This window comes from Chiloscyllium punctatum, chromosome 12 (genome assembly GCF_047496795.1).
Source record: "Chiloscyllium punctatum isolate Juve2018m chromosome 12, sChiPun1.3, whole genome shotgun sequence".
Classification (NCBI taxonomy): domain Eukaryota; kingdom Metazoa; phylum Chordata; class Chondrichthyes; order Orectolobiformes; family Hemiscylliidae; genus Chiloscyllium; species Chiloscyllium punctatum.
The window spans coordinates 47398145-47420171 of record NC_092750.1 but is presented as its reverse complement, the minus strand read 5'-3'; the positions used below and the strand labels follow the sequence as shown (position 1 = coordinate 47420171).

The window sequence follows — 22027 nt, the reverse complement described above, 5'->3', positions numbered from 1 at the left end:
AGGACTGCAGATGCTGAAGATTAGAGTAGTGCTGGAAAAGCACAGCAGGTCAGGCAACATCCGAGAGGCAGGAAAATTGACATTTGGGGCAAAAATCCTTTCATCAGAAATCATTGGGCTTTTGCCCGAAACGTCGATTTTCCTGCTCCTTGGATGTTGCCAAACCTGCTGTTCTTTTCAAGTACTACTCTAATCCTGACTCACTGTGACTGCAAAGTCCATTAGGTGGCATCAATATCAGCTCTCTTTATGGCTCAACTTCACCATGTGTCTGCTTCAATCATCTCTCATCCACCTCCCTCTTTTCTCCATCTGACTGAACAATATGCCTTCAGGAACTCCACTTTCCCAACTTTGACCTGTCCTACATTTCTGCATTATTCTGTCCTTTTGTTAATGCTATCCTTTCCGCAGTAAATTAGTCATCCTGGCATGTTATCTTCCCAAGGTGAACAGCCACAATGCTTTCATTCACCTGTTTTTATGAGTGAACCCCTTCATCCACTGTTCTGCCTCACTGACAGAATTGTCCGAAATCTGTACAACCCTGCTGCACACTAGAAATTCCACTGCCACCAAACAAGGCAATTTATAATGGCCTAAACCCTCATTTTTAATGTACAATCTTCTAATCTGCAGCAAATTAATATCAGACGCACTTCACACATATTCATCTTCACCAGCTTTCTGAACACAGAGGCTAATCACCGACATTGACTCGCACACAAACTAGTTTTCCATTTGTCTTTTCCACAGCATTCTCAACCACTGTGGTACTTCCAAGGTAATTTCACCTAACCTTTTCCTGACATGCATCTGAATAAATCTCAGGGTTGGCTCTTTGAGCAACCCAACCCCATATGCCTCTCCCACTTCTGTTCTTCCTCCTCTCTCTCACTGCTGCTAGAGTTAAGGCTTACTTTGGAAATGCTAGGCCTAACACATCACATCATAGCCATTGCTTTAGTTAGATCTTCCCTTTTCTCCCTATCAATATTATCCTGTCTCTTGTGGGGGTTGGTGAGGATGGCGGGATAGGTATAGGCAATCCTCCTTTATTGTTCTGGGAAGGGCCTTGCAAATTGTAAACTTCCTTGTTTCCACTGATGGCACAGTTGTACCATTGCTCTGAAACATGGAACATGTGAGCAAGTCAGTCAAGAATGCATTGTGTCTGGTCAGTTGGTCAATGTTGCAGGTAATTTACAAAATGTAGGTTTTGTTGCATAGAATAACTTTACTGGTAAAATATCTGTCTAGAAAACTATGTTACATCCAAAAATGGTGTGCAGTATCATTTAATATTTGAATTGAATTGAATTGAATTTATTGTCACGTGTACCGAGGCACAGTGAAAAGCTTTTCTTGTGAGCAATACAGGCAGATCACAGAGTTAACTTGCATAGATAAGTAAAGAATAGGTAAACAGCGGCAAAACCAAACACAGGTACAGACGAAGAGTTTATTAGTCCATTCAGTATTCTAATGACAGTAGGGTAGAAACTGTTTTGAAACTGGCTGGTGCGAGTGTTCAGGCTTCTGTACCTTCTCCCCGATGGTAGAGGTTGTAGAAAAGCATTGCCAGAGTGGGATTGATCTTTGAGAATGCTGGCGGCCTTTCCTAGACAGCAGGCCTGGTAGATGGACTCTGTAGATGGGAGATTGGCCTTTGTAATTGTCCAGGCTGAGTTCACCACTCTCTATAACAGTCTCCGATCTTGAATGGTACAGTTGCCATACCATGTAGTGATGCATCCAGACAAAATGCTCTTGATAGCGCACCTTTAAAAGTTGGCAAGGGTATTCGCCGTCATTCCAAATTTCCTCGGTTGCCTGAAGAAGAAGAGATGTTGTTGAGCCTTTGTAATCAGTGCGTCCACATGAAGAGTCCAAGCTTGTTGTTGATGACCACTCCCAGGAGCTTGACACTCTCCACTCGTTCCACCTCTGTGCTCTTAATGTTTTGGGGGGCATGAGTTCCTTGCCCCCCAACTCATTATTGGGGGGCAATAATGAGTTCCTTGGTTTTGCCAGCATTGAGAGCTAGGTTGTTCTCAGTGCACTATTTTTCCAGGTCATCCGTTTGTAGTCTGTTTCGTCGCCATCTTAGATTTGACTGACTATGGTGGTGTCATCAGCAAATTTATCAGTGGCATTAAGTCTGGTATTTGGCGACGCAGTCATGAATATGCAGCGAGTACAGTAGGGGGCTGAGTACGCACCCCTTGGGGGGGGGGGGGGGCTCCAGTGTTGAGTGTTAGTGAGGATGAAATATTGTACCCAGTCTTCCCTGACTGTGGCCTGTGGTTTAGGAAACTGAGGATCCAGTTGCAGAGAGTGGGGCTTAGTCCGAGATTACTAAGTTTAGTAATCGGTCTCCAGGGGATAATAGTGTTGAAGGCTGAACTGTAGTCAATGAGTAGGATTCTTAGGTAGCTGTTCTTGGTGTCAAGATGTTCTATGGAAGAGTGAAGGGCAAGCGATATGGCATCTGACATGGATCTGTTGGTCCAATAGGCAAATTGGAGTGGGTCAAGAGTAGTGGGGAGGTTAGAGTTGATTAATGCAATGACCAGCCTTTCAAAGCACTTCATGATCACTGAAGTAAGGGTGGTAGTCATTGAGATGTGCTGCATGAGCCTTCTTCGACACAGGGATGATGTTGGGCCTCTTGAAATGGGCAGGACAGCGGGAGGGGTTGAAGATGTCCGAGAAGACCTCTGCCAGTTGACCTGCACTTGTTCTGAGTGCACGGCCTGGTACTCCGTCTCGTCCCATCGCTTTCCTTGAATTCACACAAAGGAAACCTGATCTGACCTCTGATGCAGTGACTGTTAGGATAGGTTTGTCAGGACGTATTGGAATAGGTGTTACCTATCTGCCAAAATTCTGCTCAAAGCAAGAATAGAAGGCATTGAGATGATCTGGGAGGGATGTGTCAATGTTTGCTATCTTGCACTGTAACGTTTTAGAAGCTGTGATGTCATTCAGTCCTTGCCATTGTCGCCGGGTGTCTATCTGGGTCTCTGGATCAGTATTGGTCCTTAGCTGTCTTAATGGCTCTGTGAAGGTCATACTTGGATTCCTTATATTTGAGTGGGTCTCCTAATCTGAAGGCCTCACACCTGGTTTTTAGCAGGTTCTGTACACCCTGATTCATCCAGGGTTTCCTCTTGTGAAAATACCCAGATTGATTTCCTCAGTATACAGTCCTCCACACACTTGCTGATGAAGTTTGTGACAGTGGTGGCGTACTCGTCCAAGGTACCTACGGACTGTTTGACCATGGCCCAATCAGCCGATTCCAGACAGCATCAGAGTCGATCCTCTGCCTCCTCTGACCAGCACTGGACTTGTGTCCACGAAGGGGTCTCTTGCTTGAGTTTTTGCCTGGGAGAAAAAATAGGGCATTGTGGTCAGAGTTCCTGAAATGAGGGCAGGGGATGGAGCGGTAGGCATCTTTCACAGTGGTGTAGCAGTGGTCTAAAATGTTCGGGTCCTGGTGGGGCCGGTAATGTTCTGGTGGCATTTGGGCAACACCTTCATTAGATTGGCTTGATTGAAGTCACCAATTAAAAATTAAACAGGGCCTCAGGGTGTTCAGTCTCCAGGGTGTTCGTGGTGGAGTACAGCCCATCCAGAGCTTCCTCAACACTTGCTGTGGCGGTATGTGTGCACAGCAATTAGTATAGCAGCGGTAAATTCCCATGGTAGATGGAAGGGGTGACATTTGATGGTGAGGAATTCAAGGTTTGGGGAGCAATGGCTGCCCAGGGTTGCAATGTCCATGCACCACATTATATTTTCAAAAATATAATGTTTGCATAATTTAAAAGAGCCAATTTTAAAAGTTGCAATGAATTAAAAAAAACTATTCCATACCTTGTTTTGTAAAATCAACTTGTTGAATTAAAAAAAAATGCAACATGAAATTGCCACAAAGCAATAAATTGTTTGGAGTGTATTGTGACAGCTGGTTGTGATTACAGCATCAAATTGTATTGCATTTTATTTCATTGTATTATACTTTATGATTTCATCCTTCAAAAAAGTCCTGCAATGCTAACTGTCCAGAAATCATGATTAGTTTTTCAATCAGAATCTCAGATAAAATGTATAATGTTTTTATTAGACTAACTTGACTTTGCAAGTGCAATTTCACACCAAATATTGTATTTTCTTTATCATTCCATTCACCTTTAATCTTTTGAACAAGCATGCACCCTGAAAAATTTGAAAGTATATTGAAATTATTGAACAACACACTGACCTAAGTACTTGTTTCACACAAGCCCAAACAAAATCAGAATGGTAAATTGCTTTGAAGCTAAATGGTAAACCATTATAGAAAATGTGCTGAATAACATCCATAACTTACTTTATGATGTTTAAAATTAACTTTGCAAAGACTTTCAAATTGACTAGTAATGGGTACTATCTGATGATTTAACTACTAAAATTACACAAATGATGTTTTCGTGTCAAGTAGTATCTAAATCTTTTCATTGTCTCACTGCATCAAGAAAAGGTGAAAGATTGTGAGACGGTGAAACAGACTAACTGGTCTTTTAGTTGCCACTGTTAATTATAATGTGGGCTTTACATGTCATCTTTTGTTTCTCTCAGGGACATCAGGTTTCTGGAGCAACTAAAAATAACACACAATTCAGACATTTTTATCTCTATACATGGAGCTGGACTGACTCATCTGCTTTTTCTACCAGACTGGGCTGTCGTTTTTGAATTGTATGTATTTCATTTTTGAAAACATATCCTTTTAAACATTTATGCTACAGTCAAATTTTGGTGTGTTTTTATAGTCTGCATAATTTACGTTGTGTACTACTTTTTAAACTGGCTGTACCAACCTCCTATTGATGTAAGTGTTTAAAAATTGAACTGTTTTAAAGAATTATAGTAAAGCAGGTGAGTGATATATTACACAGTCAGATTAGGTTTTCCCAGTCTTGGATATCTGTCAGATGTTAACTGCAACTGTCATTTCACATTATAGCAAAAAAAACCTCCTTTCCTGTCTTGAACACATTGATGTTTGTTGCCATGCATCTGAGTACTAGCAGCTCTTCTCACCTTGCTCCTACTTCAGGCATGTACTTAGACAAGAGGTGTCCAAGCTTTTTGTTTATGCTATTCTCATTAACACATACCATGGAACCTTGGGATCTACACTTAATGTTTAAATTTGTGTGACCATTAATGAGACACACCTACCGCAGAAACTAACAGTTTGTGGTGTTCAGATTCATCATGTATCCATAAGTAACAAAAAATTTCAGAACTTCCAGGACCATAGCACTAAATAAAACAAATTGACAATGAACTCACCTGGGCCTGGCAGTTAATAGCCGAATTTTATTTAACCGTATGGTGCCTGGCAATTGAGCGTGAACTTCCAAATGAGAACGTTTTCCTGCATGTTATAGCTGGTGACAGGGACCAAAAGCAAAGGCTTTCCTATGACCAATCCAATACTCTGGTAGCATCCTAACTGCAATCCTCATTGAGCTCATTAAACTCAGCAGAGATCAGGCATTGACCCTGACATCCACTTGCTTTTGCTCGCTGAGTATAATATCGCATGGTCATTTATTCCAAAGAGAAACTTGCATTGAAGAAGTTTGATCCACATTTGCAAAAGATGTATCTGTATAAAAATTGTACACAGAGGTACAAAAGACTTCCCCATAGTAGGCAAGAAAATTAGGTGTGCAACTGTCATTTCTATGGTACCTCTACAATGTGCCCAAAAATAGTATTTGCCATTGGCCTGAGAAATGATTCCCTTCTTGTTTTCCATCTGACATACATAAATATGAATGGGATAAGTAAACTAAAGCAGTAGTGTATATTTCAAGTTCAAAAATTGCAATATAATGATCAGTGATTATCATTTTTTTTGTTGGGGGTTTTTATTGTGTGAAGGAATAGTTCCAACATTTTTTTTCTCTGCCTTTTTACTATGTAAATGCTATTTAGAATAATGCTGAACATCTGCAATCAAACCATGTGGAACAGTGTTGTGGATTTTCTTTCTTGATCAGTAGACTGTAACACATGCGTAACAGTAAATATATGGCACGTTGCCAAAGTTTCATTTTGAGCGGCTTAATTACCTTTATATTTAGGTGGTGGACTCAAGTCACACAGTAGATCTTGGGCACCAAGTCTTGATTAATATTTCATGCAGTGCAGCAGGAGTGCTGCATTTTCAAGGTACTATCTAAGGAGGAACTATTTAAACCAAGACTTTGTCTTTGTTTTTAATTCACTTGCGGGACAGAGACATTTCTGGGTGGCCGGCCAACATTTTTATTACCCGGCCCTAGTTGTCTATGAGAAGGTGGTGATGAGCTGCTTTCTTCAACTTTGATAGTCAAAGTTAGGAAGGGATTTCCAGGAATTTGACCCAGCAACAATGAAGGAAAGGTGATATATTTCCAAGTCAGGATGGTAAATGGCTTGGAGGGGAACTTACAGTTGGTGGGGTTCCCATGTATCTACTTCCCTTGTCCTTCTAGATGGTCGTGGTTGTGGATTTGAAAGGTGCTGTCTCAGGATCTTTGGCGAATTCCTGCAATGTATTCTGTACATGGTGCACGCTACTGCTACTGAGCATTGGTGGTGGAGAGAGTGGATGCTTGGGAATATGATGCCAGTCAAGTGGGCTGCTTTGCCCTGGATGGTGTCAATATTGTTAGAGCTGCACCCATCGAGGCAAGTGATGTGTATTCCATCACAGTCCTGACTTGTGCCTTATAGCTGGTGGACAGCCTTTGAGGATGCTTTGAGGAGTCAGGAGGTGAGTTACTCACCATGGTATTATAGCCTCTGACCTTTTTGTTGCCTGTTCCTAGTAGCCCTTGAGAAGGTGTTGGTGAGCTGCATTCTTGAGCCTCTGCAGTCCAGATGCTGTGGGTTAACCCACAATGTCATTAGGGAGGGAATTCCATGATTTTGACCCATTTCCAAGTCAGAATGGTGAGTGGTTTGTAGCCACTGTGTTTATGTGACAAGTCCAATTGAGTTTCTGCCTACTTTGGCGGGACAAATGGATGTTTTTAAAAAAAGGTCTCTCAATTAGAGTTCATTGATATGCTGACCAATGTTCCTCCCTCAATAATCACCAAAAATAATCTAACTTAGACTCATGACGTGGGATCTAACTACCTTTATCCATCAACATGACTGCACGTGAAAATGTATAAATTGATTATGAAACACTTTTGAGATTCGATTGTGTTACATTAATGCAAATTATTTTTTAGATATAACTGCGAAGATGAACGCTGCTATTTTGATTTGGCTCGACTCCGAGGAGTTAATTATATGACTTGGGAAAAAAGTGACAAAGTAATATCTCAGGATAAGGTTGGTATTAATTTACTTGTCATTTGTGGTATATGGCCAAGACTTCAAATTATATTCAATAAATTAACCTCATGAGACCACAGTGGCTTACAGCGCCAGGGACCCAGATTCAATTTCCGCCTCGGGTAATTGTCTGTGTGGAGTTTGCACATTCTCCCCGTGTCTTCCTGGGTTTCCTCTGGGTGCTCCAGTTTCCTCCCACAGTCCAAAGATGTGCAGGTTAGGTGAATTGGCCATGCTAAATTGCCCGTAGTGTTAGGTGGATTAGTCAGGGGTAAATATAGGAGGGTGGGTTTCTCTTCGGAGGGTCGGTGTGGACTTGTTGGACCGAAGGGCCTGTTTCCACACTGTAGGTAATCTAATCTAATATACTATTAAGCAGAAATAAACAAATAATCTTCACTAAATTTATCAACTAAATTCATAGTGAACCAAAGAGACAAACCCAGCTACTTTTTTCCATGGGACAGTTAAGAAAATAAATGGACTGAAGTTTTCCCATTTCAAGTTGGTGTTTTGTCAAGTGAGGTATGTGGCTTCTGGTCCAATGTGGCTCAGAATGACTTTTTTTTTTCCTCATGCAACCTTATGATCTTTACTGCATTAATTATGCATCCGGGCTCCACTGTGTCTATATCATGGAAGCACACTGCAAGAATTGCTCACCACTGTTGGGACCTTCTAATATTCACACTGCTGGCACCATAATTTTAATCCCAGCTGCACAGCACCTGGTCCTCACACTATTTTGCTCGACAATTATAACTGACAATATAGCCCAGAAAGGGAAGCTGGTACCCTGGTTTGCCCACAAGGACCTGGGGAGGTGTTGCTGGATGGAGTGGTAGCGGTTGGCAGTGCTTTATCCTGTTGCCTGAAAAAGGAGACCATGCTGGCAGACTTAGTCAGCCTGGACTAAGATAGCAGCCCTGGGAAATATGAGTAAGAACAAACACAAAGCAGAACAGAATAAAGGCTTATGTTCATCTCCACACCGCAAGGAGAAGTGCCACCATTTTCATGTAGCCACTACTTACCATAACTCTGCTATTGCACACACATTTCACTAAGTATCTTGGATTACAACACTCACTAATGCATATATTATGTCCTCTCAACAGCTCTCACTCATTCCATCCTGATGATAAGCAGTATCTTACACCTCCTATTCTGTGTAAGAGCATTTTGTATCATTATGCAGTTGTCTTTGGATTGAAGATATTCTTGTGAGTGACTTAGAGGCCCTCCTGAGTTGCAGGATGATTTCCCACCTGTCTTTCAGCCACTCCAGATTCCCATTTGACCCTTCTTAATGTCTACAGTTTAGACCCAAAGCCCTTGGCTTGGCAGATTGCCATGCCCTTCTGGAGCTACAGTGAGGCCAGAGTGAGAATGATCTTTGAAATCTCATCTCTCCCCACACCTTTGGGACCTCCTATACTTCGATATTACACCCTTCTATTTCGAATTGCCTCCTTTTACTGTGATCATTCCCTCAGCAATCCAGTCCAAAGAACTCCATCCCAAGATTCAAGTTTCTCACTCCACCCCTCCCAACCCCACCAATAAGCCCATGACCAGTATTTAGCTATTTGCCCCAGCCACCCCTCAAGACTGACTTGATAGGACAGCTCCAACTGAAAATAGCTTAGCCCTCAGACTCCTATCTTCACAATACCCAGTCTGCAGTATATGTATTTCCCAGACTGGTTACACTTAGTTTGCAGGACTTATTGTGGTTTAGACCTCAGACCACAAGGTCATGGCTCCCTGGACTGTGGGAGGACCAAACACATGACTGGACTGGAATCGGATGAGCCCCCTGACTGACTGTAGTCCCCCTCAAATCCTATTTGACTTCCACACATGATCATTTGCTTGGAATACAGACAGTGTGTTTGTCATGCTAGCTGTTGACACATGCTGTAGGTATGAAATTGAAGTAGAGATCGGAGTTTAGATCAGAGTGGTGCTGGAAAAGCACAATAGGTCAGGCAGCATCCGAGGAGCAGGAAAATCGATGTTTCGGGCAAAAGCCCTTCATCAGGAATAGAGGCAGGGAGCCTCCAGGGTGGAGCGATAAATGGAGGGGGGGGTGGGGGGGTGGCTGGGGAGAAGGTAGCAAAGAGTACGATAGGTGGATGGGTCTGGGGATGGAGGTGATAGGTCAGAGGGGAGGGTGGAGTGGATAAATGGGAAGGGAGGTTGGTGGGTAGGACAGGTCATGAGGACAGTGCTGAGCTGGAAGGTTGGAACTGAGGTAAGGTGGGGGGGGAGGGGAAATGAGGAAACTGGTGAAGTCCAAATTGATGCCCTGGGGTTGAAGTGTTCCAAGGCGGAAGATGAGGAATTCTTCCTCCAGGCATCGGGTGGTGATGGAGCGGCGGTGGAGGAGGCCCAGGACCTGCATATCCTCGGCGGATGGGAGGGGGAGTTGAAATTTTGGGCCACGGTGGCGGTGGTGTCTCGGAGATGTTCCCTGAAGCGCTCTGCGAGGAAGCATCCAATCTCCCCAATGTAGAGGAGACCGCATCGGGAGCAATGGATACAATAAATAACATTGGTGGATGTGCACGTGAAACTTTGATGGATGTGGAAGGCTCCTTTGAGGCCTTGGATGGAGGTGAGGGAGGAGGTGTGGGCACAGGTTTTACAACTCCTGCAGTGGCAGGGAATGGTGCCAGGATGGGAGGGTGGGTTGTTGGGGGGCATGGACCTGACCAGGGAGTCACAGACTACCTGAAATTGAAGTAGCATAGTGCCACATACAAATGTGTCAAACCTGTTGACTGTTCAGTGCTTTGCAATGTGACCAGCTGCCTGCCACTCCCTCTGGGTTAAAAAGCAACATACGACATCAAGCCTGGCAGCCTGCAATTGAGCACAAAATGAATGAGTGTAAGAAAATTAAGCTAAAAAAATCATAAGATATCTCTTGTTTTGATGCATGAGATGTGTCTCTGTGCACGTGCGTTTGGCTGTCCCTGACATCTAAAGTGAAGTTCGAATGGCCTGAAGTGGTTTGAGAGTTGAATCAAGAGTAGGCTTAATGGTGTGGTGATTTGGCCTGTCAAGTGTCCATGGTGGGTGCAAGGATGCTTCATTGGGCAATGTCTTGTATGATGGCAGGGACTGTCAATTGACAAGCTACAGCCTGTTCTGGTTTACACGTTGGGAATTTGTGACATATCGTTTCTCAGGGAAAGAGAGGAAAATTGGAAATTGCATATAAATGTAGCGACTTGGACACATAAGGAGATGCAAATTCATGAAAATAAGCTAGTTGCTGCTCAATAGCAAGATTCTGGAATCGACATTTAAGTCTTCTGGGTAAAATGGGAAACTGTTTACTGACATTGAGATTTTTTTTCATTCTCACATTTTTTTTCTATAGCTCATGCCAATCCAGCAAGGGGAACTTTCTACCCTATTTTATTATACAATTGAAACAAACCAGTGTCAGTTTACAGGAAACTATGTCTCTAACTGTGCATAAGAGAAAATATTCTCAAGGGCTACTAGCTATTAATCTTTTCTCACCTCCCAAGTTGTGAGATGGGAGGACACCTTTTTCAGGTGATTGGATGGCTTGTTGCCATCTTTCTTAGTCTGTTCAACTGGAATAACCACATGATTGCATGAGGCAAAACCTGCTAAAGAGATCTTTTGAAGTATTCCATTCTATCACAGCATACAGGAAGTAAAAAGTGACTATAAATTATTGGTACTGTCTTTTTGTCATTGTCTGATATCTACAGTGAAGAAGGTCATTGTCTCGATAATTGCACAACTTGAATTTCAAATTTTTTTGATTTCATAATTTGTTACCTTTCTTTCCAATTTCATTCATTTAGGGTCATCACCCAACCCTTGGCGATCATCCTAAGTTTACCAACTACTCCTTTGATGTAACTGAATTTATGCGTCTTGTGATGTCTGCTGCACAGAAAGTAATACAGCATCCAAAATGGCCGTTTACACAATATCATGATGAGCTATGACAATATGTACTTGTATAAGTTGAATTTATAAATGTGTCAAAAGATTACTGTTGAATCGATCACTTTTTTTTTAAACACTTGTGCAAGTGCAAATAAGATTGCTTTTTTAACTATCAGATATAGCATATTAAATGAACCACTCTTGAAATAGAGATTCAGATTGTTTTTGTGTCCTGCATGTCACTAGAAAGGCAGGTAATTCTTACACATTCATGATAACCCTTGAGAAGATGGTGTTGAGCTGTTTAATGTCTGCAGGGCCATAGGGACATCCAAGCAAGTGGTGAGTATTCCATCACAATCTGGATTTGTGCATTGTCGATGGTAGACATGCTTTAGGAGACAGGAGGTGGCTTACTCACTGCAGAATTCCTAATCTCTGACTGCCCTTTTAGCCACTTAATTATATGGCTAGTCCAGTTCAGTTGTTAGTCAATGGTAACCCCCAGTGAAGAATTCAGTGATCGAAACAAGAACATAAGAACTAGGAGGAGGAATAGACATTTCAGCCCCTTGAGATTGCTCTACCATTCAAAAGAATCATTGCTGATCACATCTCAACTTTAATTTCACTTCCCTTTTCACTTTCCAGCATGCTTTAACCCATGACTAATTAAATCTTTATCTCCTCAAATTTATTCAATGTCCTAATGTCCACCGAATTCTACCACTCTGATGCACAGATTCATGACCGTTTGAAAGAAGCAATTCCTCCACATTTCTGTTTTAAGTCTACTCTCCTTAGTCTAAAACTGTGACCTCTTGTCCCAGGTGGCTCCACAAGGGGGAACATCCACTCTATGTTAACTTTGTAAATCCTCTTTAACATCTTACATGCTCAAATTTCCTCTCATCCATTTAAGGTCTAGTGAATATAGGTCTAAATCACTCACTCTCTCCTCATAAAACAAGCCTTTCATCTCTAGAATTAATTCAGTTAACCATCTCTGAGCTGCTTCCCTTAATTACATTACAATTACATTCCTCCTCAAGTAAAGGGACCAGAACTGTATGCAGTACTCCAGATGTGGTCTCACCAATACCTTTTATAATTACAACACTGCTGTACTTTTATACTCTATTCCTTTAGCAATAAATGCCAAAATTCTATTTGTCCTCCACCTGTATTTGAATTAGCATTTTGCCAATCCACTGGGATCTTTATAGAACTCAGGGAATTTTTGAATATTATAACTAATGCAAGCACTACCTCTCCTACCACTTTCTACAAACGTTGGAGACTGATCTGCCTCCTTATAGTTTCCTTAAACATGAGGAAACTCAGATCCTCTGCACTGAAACATTTTGAATTTCTCTCCATTTAGATAATCAGTTGTCTTTTTAGTCTTCTAATCAAAATGGATAACCTCTCACTTATCCATGTTAAACTCCATTTTGTCCTATTCATCTAACCTATCCTTATCAATTTGTAAATTTCTTACTTCTTCATTGCAACTTGTTTTCCCACATATTTAAGTACCATGTGTTATAGTAAATTCTATCTCTGTATCCAAGTCACTAATAAAGATTGCTAATAATTGGATCCTGAGGATTGATCCTATAGCACCCCACTAATTATAGCTTTCCAACCAGCAAAGGACTCTTTAATACTGAAACTGCTTTCTGAAAGTTAGCAATCCTGTATCCAAGCAAATATTATTACCTCTGACACTGTGTGATCTTACCTTGACTTCCATTATCCACTTTGTTGTTACAACTTCAAAGAACTCAAGCACAAACATAGTTTACTCTTCATAAAATCATGCTGACTCTGAAGAAATGTTTTGACTTTCCAAATGTACTGTTGCTTCTTCCTCAATAATGGGATTCCAATAATTTCTTCAGAACAGACATTTAACTAACTGGTCTCTAGTTTCCAATTTTCTGCCTCCCTCCCCGTTAGAAACCTATAGGTTATGCCCATCAGGGATTTCTTTCCATTTCTATTTCTTATTTCTACAGGATGATCCATATTCCGTTTGAAGTCTGGTCCATTTATAACATTTTGGGGGTGCTAATATAAAATGATGGTTGGTGTCCTTAGCGTGTAGACAGGACTTCATCTCCACAAGGACTGTAGTAATTACACCAATACTGACGTTGACAGATTCATCTGTGACAGATTAGTGAGGACAATGTAAAGCACTTTTGGTTACTCCAGTTGATTCTGTTGCCAATAGCTAAAGGGTTCAGGATTCAGCTAGCTCACTTAGTAATGGTGCTACAAGTCACTCTTTCTGATGCACAATTAAGTTTTCCTATTCAGAGGATATTTTGTGCCCCTGGTAACCTCAGTAGATATCATCATTTAGTAAAAGTTGGCAAGTTCTCTTAATTTATTAAAATTAGGCTATCAGATATTATTAAAATATAGTGATTAAACTAAGTGTGTGGCAACAACATCATCTAATGCCTTTAACTTAGACAGAAATGAATATTCAGCAAAATAAGGAAGCATGACATGTAATGACAAAAAAAAACTGAGGTGAAGACATGGAATCATTTAAAGAGGGAATTCCTGAGAGTGGGAAAAATAGCTGAAAGCGATTGTCCAAATTGGAGCTATTGTGTGTAGATAGGTGAGCAGATTAGACTTACAAGTAGGAGCAGACTATTTGTCGAATTGAGTCACCTTCCGCCATACAATGCTACTCTGATAATCTTCAACTCTGTTTTTTGTCTTAACCCCATAACTCTTGATTACTGTACTGATTTAAAATCTGTCTATCTATGCCCTGAATACTTAAATAAATCTTCAACAGCCTTCTATGTAAAGAATTTCACAGATGCATCAATATCCAGGCTTGGCCTAACAAGTGGCAAGTAACATATGTGCCACACGAATACCAAGCTATGACAATCATCAATAAGAGACAATCTAACCACTGTCCCTTGACATTCACTAGTGTTACCTTCACTGAGTCCCCCAGGATTTGATAAAGTCCTACATAGGAGATTAGTGAGCAAAATTAGAGCACATGGTATTGGGGGCAAAACGCTGACTTAGATTGAAAATTGGCTGGCTGACAGGAAGCAAAGAGTAGTGATAAATGGGTCCCTTTCGAAATGCCAGGCGGTGACCACTGAGGTACCACAAGGTTTGGTGCTGGGACCGCAGCTGTTTACAATATACATTAATAATATAGATGAAGTCATTAAAAGTAATATTAGCAAATTTGCTGATGACGCAAAGCTGGGTGGCAGGGTGAAATGTGAGGAGGATATTACGAGAATACATGGTGACTTAGAGAGGCTGGGTGAGTGGACGGATGCATGGCAGATGCAGTTTAATGTAGATAAATGTGTGGTTATGTACTTTGGTAGCAAGAACAGGAAGGCAGGTTACTATTTAAATGGAGTCAAGTTAGGTAGAGGGGAAGTACAGTGAGCTCTAGGTGTTCTTGTACATCAATGAATGAAAGCAAGCATTAAGATACAGAAGGCAGTGAAGAAAGCTAATGGCATGCTGGCCTTCATAACAAGAGGAATTGAGTACAGGAGCAAAGAAGGTCCTTCTACAGCTATACAGGGCCCTGGTGAGACCGCACCTGGAGTATTGTGTGCAGTTTTGGTCTTCAAATTTGAGGAAGGACATTCTGGCTATTGATTGAGTGCAGCATAGGTTCATGAAGTCAATTCCTGGAATGGCAGGACTATCATATGTTGAAAGATTGGAGTGACTGGGCTTGTATACACTTGAGTTAGAAGGATGAGAGGGGACCTGATTGAGATGTATAAGATTATTAAAGGATTGGACACTCTGGAGGTGGGAAGCATGTTTCTACTGATGGGTGAGTCCAGAACCAGAGGACACAGTTCATTTAGAACAGAAGCCATTTAGAACAGAGTTGAAGAGAAACTTTGTCACCCAGAGAGTGGTGGGTGTATGGAATGCTGTGCCCCAGAAGGCAGTGGAGGCCAAGTCTCTGGATACTTTCAAGAAAGAGATGAATAGAGCTCTTAAATATAGTGGAATCAAGGGTTATGGGGATAAAGCAGGAACAGGATACTGTTTGTGGATGATCAGCCATGATCATAATGAATGGTGGTGCTGGCTCGAAGGGCTGAATGGCCTACTCCTGCACCTATTGTCTGTTGTCTATAACAACATCTTGGGAGTTAGCATTGGTCAGAAACTCAACTGGACACACTACATAAATGCAGTGGGTACAAGCGGAGGTTGGTGGCTTGGAATACTGCGGCGAGTAACCCACCTCCTTTGACTCTGGAAGGCCTGCCTACTGTCTACAAGGCACAAGTCAGGAGGGTGATGGAATACCCCTCACTTGTCTGGATGAGTGCAGCTTGACACCATCCAGGACAAAGCAGCCCAATTGCTTAACACTGTATCCACAAGCATCCATTCCCTCCACCTCTGATGTTCAGTAGTAGCAGTGTGTACTACCTACAAGATTCGCTGCAGAAATTTACCAAAAACCCTCGCACAGTACCTTCCAGTCCCACAACCACTTCCATTTAGAAGGACAAGGGCAGCAGACATCTGGTAACACTACCGCTTTCAAGTTCCCCTCCAAGCCACTCACCAGCGTGACTTGCCGATCCTTCGCTGTTGCTAGGTCAAAACCCTGGAATTCCCTCTCTCATGGCATTGTGTGTCAACCCACAACAAGTGGACTGCAATGGTTCAAGAAGACTGCTCACCATCACTTTCTCAAGCGTAACAAGGAACGGGTAATAAATGCTGGTCAGCCAGAGACACCCCCATCCCATAAAATGAATTGAATTTATTGTCAAGTGTACTGAGGCACAGTGAAAAGCTTTGTCTTGCAAGTAATACAGTTAAATAACATAGATAAGTAAATAATAGGTAAATAGCAGCAAAACAAAAACACAGGTACAGACAAATGCTAAGAGTTTGTGAGTCCATTCAGTATTCTAACAACAGTAGAGTAGAAACTGTTTTGAAACCGGCTGGTGCGAGTGTTCAGGCTTCTGTACCTTGTCCCCGATGGTAGAGGTTGTAGAAAAGCATTGCCAGGGTGGGATGGATCTTTGAGAATGATGGCGGCCTTGACAGCGGGCCTGATAGATAGATTCTATAGATGGGAGGTTGGCCTTTGTGATTGTCTGGGCCAAGTTCACCACTCTCTGTAACCGTTTCCGATCTTGAATGGTACAGTTACAATACTAGGTAGTGATACATCCAGACAGAAGCTCTCGATGGTGCACCTATAAAAGTTGGCAAGGGTATTCACCGTCATGCCAAATTTTCTTAGTTGCCTGAGGAAGAAGAGACCTGTGGGCCTTTGTAACCAGTGCACCACATGAAGAGTCCAAGAAAGCTTGTTGTTGTTGGTGACCACTCCCAGGAGCTTGACACTCACCCTTCATTCCACCTCTGTGCTGTTAATGTGTAGGGGGACATGAGTGACATCCCATTGAAAGTCGGGAATGATTTTTAAAAATGATTTACTACCTGAGAGAAGAACTCTTTGTTGTGGTTCTGCTAATTAGAAGTTCAATATTCTAACATTGATTTACAGTGGAATGACAATTTTCATGCACTCTCTAAAAACTGAATCATGTTCCTGTTGTTCAGGGACATTATGTTGCATTGCCATAATAATTTGCGAATGCTGTGACTTATTAAATGTGGTAAGTAAAAAAAATCCAGAGTGCCTCATTGTCACATGTATTAGATGGCTAGTGAACATTTTGGTATCAAATGACTCTCTTTAAAAAAAACTCTTTATATCTGTTTGCAGCAGGGCAATGCTATTAACAAGAGGAAGTACATTCTGACTGGCATAAATGGTGCATATGTTTCTCAAATACTTCACAACTATAATGTCCAGCTGTACTGCTCAAAGAGCAATTACTATACTACCTGCACATGCACAGCTTTCTATTTATTTAAAGAAGCAACTACATGGTGCTTCTTTATAAATGTTAGCTTCATATAGGTGGTTGCCCAATAGCAAAAAGGAATAACATGGACACCTGCTCATCATGGATATAAACAGCACATCACTATGGTTGGAATTCACTTCTTTTGGATAAATAGAAAGGTGTGTATGTGCAGGTACTATAGGTATTATTATTTGAGCAGTACAGCTGGATATTATAATTCTGAAATCATTGAGAAGCACATGCACCATTTATGCCAATGAGGGGAAGCAAGGAGAAAAACGAATTGAGCACATATGCAACATTCACTCTGAGGATTAATAACACTTAATGTAGTTTGTACTGTAGTGTATCCTGGTTCGTTTAATACAGGATATGAGCATAAGTTTTACTTAGTGATAATAGGTTGCAGAAAATGGTAGGAATAGATAAGGAGAGACAGCATTTTTTCAGCGTAGTTCTGTGTCCCTGGTTACAGCCCAATTAAACATTCATGTTTCAAAATCTTTTGTGCCCGTGACTGGAAATACTTTAGGGGAGATGACTGTATGGCTACTCACTTTCACTTACAGATAGATGGCAAAAATGTCTGGCTTTCTCTTATTACTTTTGAAAGAGTCCAGTTTCAGACAAATTTGAATTGACTGGTATTGTGACACAAGTAGTCGGCCGAGTCAAGGATTTGCTGTCTCGGTCCATTCACAGCAGCGTTTGCAATAATGTCTGAGACTTGTAGCATCTCTCCGATGGGTCTCATCTATAGGCAATTTTACCTGAGTGTCTGGATGATTCAGAAGAATACCTATAGCATTAAGTTATTATCAACATCTCGGAGGAAATGAGAAAAACAAGTATAAGGCTATCGTGTAAGCTACGGATAGTTTATCTCAAATCAGTTAAATAGTGACTTTCCAACCGGTGCATCCACGGGACATTTCTCAGATCATTGAACCAACATAAGAAGAGATAGGCCGGATGCACTAGTACATGCCTCATTTGCAGTTTTGGACCATCTGGATGCTGTTCTGGTGCTCCCGGCTCATTACAGGGCACAGCATTAATTTTGATGTTGTCAGAGTGTGCAATGAGCCGAGTGGACAAGTGCACACAGACTCACAGCTGCGGGTGTAGACCTTGTGCATTGGAGGCTCCACTATCCGCCGTGTCCCATTACTGCGAGTGTCAGAGGTCGGCTATGCAGATCGCATTGTGGTCTCCTGCACTTATCAAATCCGATCCAGCATGCTGAGACTGAGCACCTGAAATGAATGTTACAGAAATGACATCCAGCAGTGAAAGGGGCACGAAGTTCGTCGAAAGTAGAAATCTGGCGGTGCGCAATGAAACACGAAGCTGAAGCTCAGGTTTAGCATATTACTGTCAGTAGATGGCGCCGGAACACTGTACAATAGTGAACTGTTTCATGCAATGTGTACTGAGATGAGCTGCTCGCAGGAGAGGATAGATCTAATTACGGCGAAATTAAGGTAGTTATTCACCATTCTGTTGCTTCACGTATTTGCCAACTTGAAGAAACTGGCCATTCTTGCTGAACATTTGTCGATGTATTATTGGCTATTCGCGATGGATAACTTTTTACATAAGCAGATGAAAACCTTTTGCGTTTTGGACACATTTGATAGGGGCATAATTATTAGGGGGTTAAAGGAGTTTGAGGTTAGTAAAAATGAGATACTGATTCCGACCTCACACATATTACCTGGACAATGAAAAGCGTTGTAACCACGAGAGTGTCTGAGCATTCCGGATTGTCTGAATCTAAACTCCCAGTGTTCAAGTATTCTTGGCTGCTCCAGCAAAGTTAAATTGTCATCGGACCTGTGTGCACAAAACATTTTGGTTTGCTCAATATCCAATATCAAAATGGAACATGTCGAAAAAGATACATTGCTTTCACACAAGTAGTTAGTGATAGAGGTCAGTTATCCATCTAGTCAGATGAATAGAAAGACAACTTTTTATTTAAGTGGACAGAAATTTCAGAATGTTAATATGCAGAGGGATCTGGATGTCCCAGTGCATGAATTGCAGAAAACTAGTAAGCTGGTACAACAGGCAATATGAAAGGCAAATTAAATGTTTGCATTTATTGCTAAATGAATACAGTATAAATAGTTTTTGGTTCCCTTACTTGATGACGGATGTAGTTGTATTGGAAGGCAGCTCAGAGGAGGTTCACTAGCTTGAATCCAGATGTGAGTGGCTTCTCTCCTGAAGAGAGATCGAGCAGTTTAAGCCTATACTTTGTGGAATGTAGACAAATGGGAGGAAATTACATTGAGGTATATAAAATGGGAAAAGGGATTCTCAAAATGGAAAGGATGTTTCCTCATGTGGGGTGGCACAGTGGCTCAGTGGTTAGCGCTGTTGGCTCACAGCACCAGGGACTCAGGTTTGATTCCAGCCTCGGGCAACTGTCTGTGTGGAGTTTGCACATTCTCCCCGTGTCTGCGTGGGTTTCCTCCAGGTGCTCTGGTTTTGTCCCACAGTCCAAAAATGTGCAGGTCAGGTGAATTGGCCATGCTAAATTACTCCATACTGTTAGGTGCATTAGTCAGAGGGGAATGGGTCTGGGTGGGTTACTTTTCAGAGGGTTGGTGTGGACTTGTTGGGCTGAAGGGCCTGTTTCCATACTGTAGGGAATCTAATCTAGAACAAGAGACCAAATATTTAGGAAAAGAGATAACAGAGATAAAGAAAAAATACTTTCATCAGAGGGTTGTGAATCTGTGGAATTCAGTACCCCAGAGTGCATTGGATGCTGGGACATTGAGTAAATTTAAGGAGGAGATAGATTTTTAATTAGTAATGGATTGAAAGGTTATGGGGAGCACGTGGAACTGAGGCTGAGCTCAAACCAACGAAATTGTATTAAATAGTGGGACAGGTTTCATGCGCTGAATGTGGGTAGCATGGTGGCACAGTGGTTAGCACTGCTGCCTCACAGTGCCAGAGACCTGGGTTCAATTCCTGCTTCAGGCAACTGATTGGAGTTTGCACGTTCTCCCCGTGTCTGCGTGGGTTTGCTCTGGTTTCCTCCCACTGTCCAAAAATGTGCAGCTTAGGTGAATTGGCCATGCTAAATTGCCCGTAGTGTTAGGTGCAAGGGTAAATGCAGGGGAATGGGTCTGGGTGGGTGCGCTTTGGCGGGTCAGTGTGGACTTGTTGGGCTGAAGGACCTGTTTCCACACTGTAGGTAATCTAATCTAATTGCATACTCCTGCTTCCAGTTCTTATGTTCTGGCTCTTCTCTAACCTGTAATGAAGACAACATACCTTTGAGTTTTACATACTAGCTATTAATCTAGAAGATCTCAGTTTCTGGTGATCTGTTTGTGTCTTCTAACAGTTATTACACACATATCTGCTGTCAGCAGGAATGGACTAAAGTCAATATCATAATACCTCTACTGTGTTCATTCCTCACTTGGTTGTAGCAAGGTTATAGACTTTCTTGAATTAACAAAGGAAATTTATTAATTATGAGAAGTCAGAAGAATTAATAACAAATTGGAAGATGCCTAATGTGTCTGTACTTGTCTTTAAACAACCATCTATTTTATTCCCATTTTTCAGCACTTATCCTGTAGACTTGTATGCTATGATATTTCAAGTGTTCATCAGAATCGTTCTTAAATATTGTGAGAGTGCCCACCTCTACCACCCTTTGAAGTGATGAATTCCAGATACCACAATCCACAGTTAAATTTTATTTCCTCAAAAACCTACATAAACCTCCCACTTTTTACCTTGAAACTGACCCACCTACTCAAGGGAAATGTTTCTCTCTATTAACCTTATCTATGCCTCTCAGAACTTTGTACACTTCACTCAAATCCTGCCCCCCAACCCCCACCTCTCCTCAGCCTTCTCTGCTCTAAGGAGAGAAACCTCAGCTATTTAATTTCTCTTCAAAGCTCAATTGTTCGAGCACAGTATCAACGAGGAGAAACTGAGGACTGCAGATGCCAGATATCAGAATTGAGAGTGTGGTGCTGGAAAAGCACAGCTGGTCAGTAGCAGCCGAGGAGCAGGAGAATCAATGTTTTGGGCAAAAGCCTCATTCCTGATGAAGGGCTTTTGCCCGAAACATTGACTCTTCTGCTCCAAGGCTGCTGCCTGACTTGCTGTGCCTTTCCAGCACCACACTCTTGACCCAGCACAGCATCATCCTGGTGAATCTTTTCTGCATCCTGTCTAGTGCAAAGTGAGAAGTAGTTCTTTTTGTTATCCAGTCTCTCTTTGTTTGTTTCGTAGCACTTGGAGTGATTAATAGTCTTTACTTGCAATGCAAGGGTAACTAATAGATTATTCTTCAAACTGTGACCATCTCAGCATGCTAATGCTCAAACACAGGCTGGTCCACAACATTTAGCCCCATATGTAAACCCAAATGGAATTAGAACTGGCTTTTGAAACCCTAACCTTATGTATTTATCAAAGGGAAAAACACAAAATGTTTCAGTATTTTAGGATGTAGTCCACAGTGATTGTCTTGCTGTTGAACAGGGGATCATCAGCCCCTTATTATCTTTGTGTCACAAAAGATTACAGTCCAATCTGTTTGAAGTTTCTTTGACATATTTAGGCATTACATCCCATCAGTGTCATATAGACTTTCTCTGAGTTTACACATGTACTTATTCTGTCTCTGCAGTGATCTCTTTTGGAATTAATGGCTGAAATCATATGTTTTAGTTTGGGGTTCTGAGTCATCATTGTAATGACTAAAATACTTTTAAAAAATA

The 22027-nt window shown here is 41.7% G+C and overlaps 1 protein-coding gene across 3 annotated transcripts in view; it reads left to right on the top strand.

Moving 5' to 3' along the window:
• The window catches only part of eogt (EGF domain-specific O-linked N-acetylglucosamine (GlcNAc) transferase), a 63213-nt gene extending 51778 nt beyond the window's left edge, over nucleotides 1–11435 (top strand). For all 3 annotated transcript variants that reach the window (XM_072582518.1, XM_072582517.1, XM_072582519.1), the window contains 3 exons: nucleotides 4627–4746; nucleotides 7287–7389; nucleotides 11244–11435. In XM_072582518.1, the coding sequence (XP_072438619.1) occupies nucleotides 4627–4746; nucleotides 7287–7389; nucleotides 11244–11390 (370 nt within the window). In that variant the 3' untranslated portion in view covers nucleotides 11391–11435. The remainder of the gene's footprint in view (nucleotides 1–4626; nucleotides 4747–7286; nucleotides 7390–11243) is intronic.
• The last annotated feature ends 10592 nt before the right edge of the window (nucleotides 11436–22027 follow it).